The sequence below is a fragment of the Bombus huntii genome, chromosome 6, assembly GCF_024542735.1.
Source record: "Bombus huntii isolate Logan2020A chromosome 6, iyBomHunt1.1, whole genome shotgun sequence".
NCBI lineage: Eukaryota > Metazoa > Arthropoda > Insecta > Hymenoptera > Apidae > Bombus > Bombus huntii.
Window position 1 is genome coordinate 17,863,356 of NC_066243.1, and position 9,748 is coordinate 17,873,103.

The following is a 9,748-nucleotide window of genomic DNA, read 5'->3' on the forward strand; positions in this document are numbered from 1 at the left end:
ATTTTCTAAGGAAATCATCGAGATACATATATTACATCGTATATAATGTCAAACTAATCTTCGTGTATCGTGTCTGTGATGCTCTATTTAAAGCTATTTGAAGCTACGCGGTACTATTTGATTTGTTTCAAAACATTCAAAAATATTAGTTCAAATTTAGCGTCTAACGTTTAATTCGAACAAATTCAGTCTTGTTACGCCGAACAAAAATATCTGATAACAAACGAGCGAACTTGCATTAACAACTTAATGCGCAGGATATCGCTTTTTTGAATACATTTACCGTAAAACGTCGGATGAAAGGAAAAGTTTTAAATCAAGCAAAAAATATTTGCGCCCAGACACGCCATAAAACTTAAGAAACGGAGAATTGGCCAATACTTTCGAAACAAGCCAGCACGGTATGTTCGCGTCACTAGAATGAATCAAGAAGTAAAGTAGCCAGCATTGAACGGATTAAACTTGTGTTGCAAGAAAACGAAGCGGAGATTTACGGTAGCACGAAAGGAGGCCGGCCCTTAATCAGGGCAAAGCAGCCACGTGAGATCGCCGGCCGGAGGCCATGCGTCATTGGATTAAGATTGTATCCAAATTATTCATCCGGTAGACGTCGCGCGTGTAAGATAGCAAGAGGAACGGGAGCCGGGTACGCGCGAAGGCGTTGCTTCGCGGTAAGCGATAGCACCGTCTGATATATGGGGACCACACAAACCGTGTAACGGGAACTTAAATCAGAATTAATAGCGCCCTTCGCGGGACGTTTTCAGTCCTCCGCGCGTTTACGCGGCCTCGATAAACTAAAATATAGTAACGAACAAAAGTATCGACACAAATCAGGTTTTCACGTAAAATCCTGGACAAATCCATAAAATATACGATTCTTTATTCAAACTTTATACGAAATATAACCTTCGAGTTTGAAATTTAAACGTATCGTACTTAAACGGCAGATCTTTATGCAAATTTATGAATTTCTAAAGAAACGGGAATGGTAAGTTCTAAATCGATCGATATGAAAATTAAAAAAAAATGGATACGAGAACGATATAAGAGCCGGATTACGACAGAAACGCGAGAAAACTTTCAATTTTCTATAATAATCGTTCGGAGTAAGAATTCCATATAATTATAATTGTCTCGAAGGACTGACTCAGTCGCTGTAACCATTTTCAATACCTTTTTTCGTCTATGTAGCTATATAGCCATGGGAAAAGGATAAACGCCAGAAAACGCAGCCGAGGAAAATTTAAGAAACGAAACGAAAGAAGAAAAAAGGAGCGATGCGAGATTAAAGTCTCGAGAAGTTGACGCAGCATTCTCGAGTAATATGGCGCGCGTTCCACGATGATTTAACACCGCCCACGATCCCATAATTCGTAACCGAACAGCTGTTTTCCCGAGTATCGATTAACGGAGCTGTGTATCGTTACGAGAAAATTACAAGCAACCGAATGTTAGCTAAACGATCAGCGTGGCCGCGGGAAAACGATCCGTGGCCGGGATGCTTGTGTCGAAGCAAATCGCCACTTTCCTCGTTCGACGTGGGGGGAAGATCATAAGGATTAGATTATAACGATTCCAGTTGTCGAAGAGAAGTCACGATCGCCTGCCGGAAGCACGAGAACCGTACTTCGCGATGAAGTCAGGTTCTCGATAGAAATAAATCGAAATATTATAAATTGCCTAAATGGTAATTATCTAATGATTGTCTGAATGCTGATATAACAGCTGTTTATCTGAAATTGAAGACGATGCGTCTTTATCTTATTACATAAACTGGGTACTATTATACGAAGAGACTCTGAGAGAGGGAAGGTTAAGAGGAACTTCATTTTACTATGAGAAGCATCTGAACGGTTGAAACTACATACATCGCTGGACGAACAAGTCCCGAATATTTATTCTAGATATTCGAAAACTATAAACAGTTTAAGTCTACGAAAACGTTGAATGTATGAAAATCTGCTACCTAAATATCTCCAGAAACACGATATAACTTAGCCTAGAAATTCAACACATAGTCTGCTACATTACGCGTACGATGGGATTTTTTCTTCGTGCGGTTAAGCGTGGTGGCTCTGGGTGTTGACCTTATTTTACAACACTCGAGAGAATACGAAAGAACGAGCACTTGCAATAGCGAGTAAGAACTCACTCGAGAAGATCGAGTTCCAATTAGATTCTTTTTACGACGATATTTTAATCTAAATGGTACTACTACGAAGTACTGTGAAAATGTAGAGCGTTCGTGACTATAACGATGCAGTAAGAACGAACGAAGATTCGATCTATTTGCACGAAAAGCCAAGGCCAAAGAAAAGAAAACGCCAGGTACCAGCAAACGTTAAAGAACGTTGCGCGTTACGCAAGTTCGCAAAGCTTCCGAAACGTCAACGTGGAAGGAGATGGAAGCCGGGATGCGTGGATGCAAAGTACCGAAGCAAAAACAAAGCGGACAGCGAGAAGGTTGCGGAGGTCTCGAGAAAGGGACGAGGAAGAAGGAAGTGGACACTGGTGAGTCTTCCGTGGAGTGCGGCGAGAGAGATTTCCTCGAGCGCGGTGAACGTAAACCGATCCGCTCGAGATGGGAGCAAATGACAACGCGTGCTTTGCATGTCGAGGGCCCTTCTAGCGGATACCGCGAGTAAATAAGGCGGAATCTGCACGTCGCATTGTTTGACTTTCCGGACGGGCGTCTAGGGCGACGACGGTAAAGGGGCCGACTCCGCGCGCACGACAAGACCGCGAACAGAAAAGACGATCCTCGGCTGATTTGCCAGAACCCTTCTTGGAAAAGTCGCTAGAGCCGAGCTTCGTTCCACCGTCCAGGTTACCGTTACCACGCCGGACGACCACGGATTTTTCCTCCCACGGCGATTAATCTTCGATCAATCTCGGAATTCTGAAGTCGTTACTTCTCCACAGCGATTACACGATTCGTTTCTTCTTATGGATTTAGTACTTAGAGGCTCCGGTTGAATTTTCAAGCTGCAAGCAAATGTTTATGGTAATAATTACACGGAAAGGAGAAAAATTGAAAAATTTTTTTATAATTACGTTGATAGAATTCAAGACTGGTTTCTTGGAATATCGAGAAACTTATGGAGACAACTTATCGCGCGTGTAGACTAATGTCACTGTCGTTTTGTAAAATTGTCGATTGAGCTGGAAATGTGTTCGTGTTTCGCTCGACAGATTTACAGTTTGTTGGTTATGTAGGAATAAAATTGTTGCGTGCTAAAGTGGTAACGTATGCTTACTAATTGCGAGATACTGCTATCGGAGTTCGGCTGACTCGGATGCCCGGTAAAGCTCGATCGAGCGGAAACCACGTTCATACGGCAGGTGCAAACAAAACTTTGCCGATGCTCGTGTAATTTTACAAATCTCTAATTCTACTATACCTTTTTCATTCGATTTACGTATTTGAAACTATCAAGCTTTCGAAGAAATATAACAATTTTATAGACCTCCAATTTTCTTTTTTCGCTTAATTCAAGCATCTAAGACTATCGGACAAACTTCGAATCGATATTCGTGTAGTTCGATATATCTCTGTACAATTCTAACATTCCCTCTCGTTTGATCTAAACATTCAAAATTATCTAAAAGTTTCAACTACCATTGATTCCACTTTCCATGTTACATGCGTGACACGACACGACGAAACGCTTCATCTCCTTACTGCACCGCGTTTCGCAATCTTCCACCAGGTTCGATCGAAATCGACGTTTCCCGATACAACGAGAAAAGAAATTTTCAAAGTTGCTAGATTTCCCGGAACAAAACAGTGTCCACTTTCTATACTCTGGAGAAACGTGGAAACGTCTCGCGAGTAAAACGAGAGTCACGGAACATTCGTTCGCTGCTTTCCATCGCGAAGACCGGCGCATTGTTCTACGATCGATGCTAAACGATTCGCGTGGCAGGTGACTGGTTTTATCGCCGTGGCCGTGATTTTCCTACTGGACGCACCTGTTTATTCGTTTACGATCGACGAGCAGGTTGCGTTTCTGAACGTTGGAAAACACGCCGCACCTGCACGCCCACGGATCGTGACCCGCAGTCGACCTTATCGCGTGTTACAACGATAACGTTGTTTACGCTAGCCGAGAAAGTTTCCTCGCAGACGGAATGGACGCCCGGATTTCTCTTCCGTTGCTACTTCGCGCGTTCGTCATTCGTCCGCGAGCGCAGCGACACGCTGCCAGCCAGACTTCCGTACACAGGTTGTGAATTAACGTCATTGTTAACGGAGTTGATTTTAGCGGTTGGAGGCAAAATGAATCGAGATAGACGAATAACCAATCGCACGGATCGATTGACCAAGATTCTCAAAATCGTAGTTAGATCGAGCACATTGGAAACGCGCCCGAAGTGTGAAGATATCACTTATCTAGTATCCTATCTATACCAGATAAATTGTATCTATAAACATAGTACAGGTCTGTACTAAAGATTAATTCGTAGAAAAATTAAGAAAAATTAAGTTCCAAGAGAAGTTTCCAAAACAGCCACCCTAGATAAATAACTCTTCTTCGGTGCAACGAACGATGCATCAACGGACCTTAATAATAGTTCTGTGACATCCTCTCTCGCTTTATGCGAGCAAGTAAAAGTGTACGTAAAAAAAAAAAAAAAAAAAGAGGATGTTTTAAAAGAAACTTCCGAAATGGCCGCCTTATACTTGGATATAATTCTTCCCCGATACGATTACCTCGTCGCCAACAGATTCTATTAACCACGTTCGCAACTCCTTCGTTCTAATCAAACTAGAATTCTCAAATCTCGCCGCGCACGAGAAAATCGCGTGAATCCATGGAGCAAGTGTAAGAAAGGCATGCTGAGACCCGAGGATGAAATCACGGTTGATGAGCGAAGCGACAGAATAATCCTCGCGATGGGACGTCGTCGGACAGGGGATATGCAGGTGCGGAACGCGATGCCACGGGGCTGGAGAACGGATAATCGATTAATCGATTGTACGCTCATCGATGCCGGGCCGCAGGGGACGTGGAAAGAGGAGCGTCTTCAGGGACGTCTCGCGGAGGAAGAGCAGCCGTTGCACGCGGTATTCGACCGCGTCCCAACAATTAGCCTGAGAACGAACGAGCGAGCTAGCGATTTGTCGCGTAAGATTTATAGCTTCATACATCCCAAGAGGAGACTCTGTTCTCTCGTGGACCCTTCTGGATTTCCCCTCTCGCGACGTTCGACCCATACGCGGCGTGCACAATCGAGAAAGGGACCCCGACCATCGTCCAGGTCTATCGCCATTCCCGTGCGTGGCTGTCTCTACGCGGTTTGACGTTCACAAACACTCGACGATCTCCAACGAGATCAGCGAGATCCGTCTTGGCCAGCTGTCCACCATCCTTAACCGTGACCTACCGGAATGCATGAGAACGCGTCCGCGATATCGTCTTCGATCGCGCTCCCTTCCGGTTTCCAAACGATCGAAAAGGAAATTAGGAGGGGAAGACCTCCGAGGAATTTTGATTTCGGGTCGTATGGTAGGGATAGGTGTAGGGAGAGGTGTTAGGTAATAACAGCGCGGCATCGATTCGGAGGATGGGGCGCAGAAAGTTGCAGGTTGTTGATTTTAGGTCGGACGAGTTTTTTGAAATAACACTCGAAGGCAATCGTCGAGGGCTATTGATCTTTGATGGCGAATTAAGGGACTGCGCGTGAAATTTATTTGCGAAAATGTCCATTGGTATACGAAGAGATTGATCGGGAAATAATCGGCAAACGTTATAAGGCACAAATTTTTCCTCTACTTATCGGCGAATTAAATTCGTTTATAATATGCAATAATCAACAGCGAACTTGAGTGTGCGACACGTTATTTGTAAGGTATATGAATATTTCGGTGTAAGATATCGTGGCTGGAATCCATAAAGATCAATGTGCCTAAAAAATGTCGATGCAATTTTTTTTAAATCTTCTTTTATATTCGTCAAGTAATTCTACTTTGAAATTTTCTTTTAAATTTTACGCCTTTAAAAGTTACCCACATACGAAAAATTATATTGTTTCCGTAATAGTAGAAATTTACTTCTTAGAAAAAGGAAGAAATCCCGTTTCTAAGTACTTATACACGTTGTTTTTTTCTCTCTGAAGAGACAGTCAAGTGTTTAAAGAAAATCTCAAATAGAGAATCGATCACGCAGAACCTTTTGGCGGAGACTAATTTACCTGAACGATGGAAGTCGCTAATTGAATTCAAAGTGCAGACGTAAACGACGATGAAGACGTGTTTGCACACTCGTTCTAGAGCCATTAATGAAGGAGCGTTCGCTATTAGATTGAAATTGGGAATTTCCTCGTCGTAGCAAAACGCAAGCGAGATCTATCTTGGTGGGTTCGTTTCGAACGAACTTTGCTAGTTTTCTATTGAAAGAGTACGATTCGTAATTCATCTTCATTTAGAGTGACGTCTACATTACCGTAAACGTTCTTTGAAGTTATTCCGCGTCTGCTCTTCATGCTTTTACCAACTGTTTAGGAAAAATATACCCCCCTCGTAACGACTCTCAATTTTAGAAATTACTTCGCACGAGTCGTAACTTCTGCTGATCGTGGGATTTAAATCCATAAAAATCAGTTTCCTAATTAGCGTTTAAAGACCACACACAAGAATATGATAAATCTATTTTTGTTCATTTTCCGACTCTTCGCTCGCTCGATGGTTTAAAGCAAGTGTTACGCTACGACACTCTTAAAAGATGATAAATCTACGAATTTATAGAATGTGAAACGCGTAACTGTGCTACGCAGAAGACAATCTCTTCGGCTGCGTAGAAATTAATTGTTGCGTAAATGTTCTATAAAAACTTAGATAGCTAAAAAGATATACGACGCTTCGTCGTATTTTTCCCCTACGATCTTCATTTACGAAGGAAAAATATCCGGTCAACGTAAATCCACCGCGGTTTCACGCACTACAAAATACTCTTCCCGTTTCGCACGATCCCTCGCGAGCAATCGTCCCAACGTAATTATAGCGAATCCGCGGAGCGATAAGCGTTGGACCGAGCACCGATATTGGCTGGGACATTACGGTCGCCTTTTAATAACCATGGAGTTAGTTTAGTGTCGGCGGTAATGCCAATCTAATCTACCTTTTACACCGAGTACACCTACACGCCTAGCAGGAAGTGTACCCTCGCCACGCCGCATTATCCTTATTTACGCCGCTCTTGATACTATATTGCCGATAGGTCTTTATCTACGCCCGTCTCGAACGCGCGCCAAGCGGAATAAAAACCGCTTGCCTCTTGGAACCTCGCGAGTGTTCGCGCGGATTTATACTCGCGAGGGACCGGCGTGCGCGGCCAATTCTCTCGGTCTTTCTTTCTCTTTCACCAGCCGATCTCCGGTTACACGGCGATGCGAGGGAGATACCAGTGGTGAGGAAACAAGTGTAAAGAGCGCTGTAAAGCGTGGTAATTATGCGATACAACCAGCCACTCGCAACGAGACGTGTAGTTTATGTCGGCCGTGGACGCGAGCTCGTCAACTTCCCTGGCGGAAGTTGACCCCTCGTGGGATCGACACCGTGCATACTCGCGGAATGTTGTGGTTTTAAGAGGTTTCGTTTTAAAACGTTATCGTAAATTCGGTTGTAAAGATGAACGGAAGGTTTGTGCCACGGATCCTTGGGGTTTAAATTACTCGGATCTTTGTACAGCCTTTACTCGGCTATAGAGCTACGTGAATTAAGATTAAGTCGCCGATCGTAAAGGATATTACTTTGGATGCGCATGCGGGGTATTCAAAGTTAGCAACTTTTTGAATAATGGAAGTCTTTCCTTGCTCGCGTTCGAACAACTTGCGTGATTTGCCTCCTCGTCAACCCTTGCATTTACTCTTTACTCTAGTGAAAATAGCAATACGTCTCCGGTAGTATTCCGAAGAAAACAGCAAAACACGTCGAAAGAAGTAAATTGGGATATAAATTTGCACGAAAATCTACCATCTACTCGTGTCTAACGCGACCAAACTCAACTCGCACACTCTCCTCGACCAAGTATTCGAAAAACCAACAAATTGCAGGATGATCGTACCAAATCCCGAGCAACGGTCATGGGAAGAAGCTTCAGGGAACGTTCGCGACAAGATGACACGAGACCAGCGCTTCGTACGATCTCGTAAAGGCTGTACACACCGCGATGTCAGGCGTGTATACTCGATCGGAGGGAGCGAAAGCCTAGGTTGCGCAGGTAGTCGCGAGAAAGCAGGAAGGTCGCGGAGTCTCCGGGGCTCGGCGGTCGAGACCCCGCAGGAATGCAACGCCGGCTCGAATTAATAGATCGAGGGACCCGGGCGAATTTATCCGCTTCGTGGCGGCGAGTTTAAAAGCGGCGCGGGTCTCCTTTGCATCTCGATCTCTCCGCGGCGCTGGGGGACGTACGCGCAGGCCCCCGTGTGTATATACGCTGGAACGTACAGCGTACAGACATCGTGGCGAACAGAGAAAGAAGAAGCCGAGGAAGCCAGAGGAGAAGACAGAGCGGACGTTCGAGCGGAGAACCAACCGGGATACGTGGCTACGTATACGTTCTGCCGAAGAAAAGTCTCCGCTGGACTCGAGTTTGTTCGACTCTTCTTCTTTGTCGTGTCCTTTCTTCCTTTCTATCGCTTCTCTCTTGTCGTTCTTCCTCCTCGTTCTTCCGTTCTTCTCCTCCTTCGTTCTTCGTTCTGCGACGGTGGAGTAAAGGTTTCGTTGGTGGGATAAGTAAGAGAGACGCCGGCCCCGTGATGAGTCCAGACGACGGTTAGATAACGGGCAATCGCATTTAGATAAGAAGCGCGGAAGAGACCATTGGAAATGTTCGAATCCGGGCAGAGGACCCCATTAAGCAGAACCCTTGGTTCCGTGCCCCGCCGCGCCGCCACCCTGGCACGTGCGCCGACCCCGATAACTTCCATATAAGAAATGTCGCCGCAATTAAATCGGGCTGCTGCTTTTACTCTTCGTTCAGTGTCTGGTCTTCCCGTCTTTCTTCGAGGTAATCGTAACCACGAAGTTCGTGTCCTTGTCGATCGTTTCTTTTAGAGAATTGAAATTAACGCGGGAGTTTGGTAAATTTGGATCGCGAAAAGGTTCGAGATGCGGAGTATTGGTTGACAACGGATGTCGACTTTTACAATCCTCTTACGGTCTTTATAAAGTATAGCAACGAAATTTCTAGTCGAGATGACTGTAGCCAGTAGTTGGACAAATCGAGAATCTATGTGAGATACTCGCATTTCGCTATAGTCGAAGACGAAGCGCCACGATTTGGAAAAACTTGTTACGGAAGAACTCGCAGTGGAAAATTAATGGATTTCGTTCCAAACCAAACCAAATATGGTCGTTATCTTCTCCTATATCGACAGTTTTTCGAATACCTGTACGACGTTTGTTTTCGAAACATATACGTACGTAGAAAAGGCAGAAAAATTTGTCAAAGGTTCAAGGATTTAAGGGATGCATGTAGCATCGATAGTACCCGTATGCGATGCATTTTTCCTAATTAGATAATAATGGTGAATTACGCGCCGCAGAGTCAAGGAGATAAAGAACGAGCATGCAGCTGCGTGCTTGATCACGGTGCGACGCATGTTCGATAATAATCGCTCTTCGAAGGGTCTCCTATGTCAGGCGCCATTTTTTCGATAATAATTCCCCGATACTCGTTAGCGTCGTTCGTTTTCCTTGAAGAAAATTAGCCAAGAAATAAAAGTTACGAATATTAGTCTG

At 44.5% G+C, this 9,748-nt stretch overlaps 1 protein-coding gene across 1 annotated transcript; it reads left to right on the forward strand.

Moving 5' to 3' along the window:
* Positions 1–8,059: 8,059 nt before the first annotated feature.
* LOC126866827 (uncharacterized) lies at positions 8,060–8,864 on the forward strand. Its single transcript, XM_050620783.1, has 3 exons — positions 8,060–8,143; positions 8,226–8,412; positions 8,746–8,864. Exons 1-3 carry the CDS (start codon positions 8,060–8,062, stop codon positions 8,862–8,864), a joined length of 390 nt encoding a protein of 129 aa, XP_050476740.1.
* Positions 8,865–9,748: the final 884 nt, after the last annotated feature.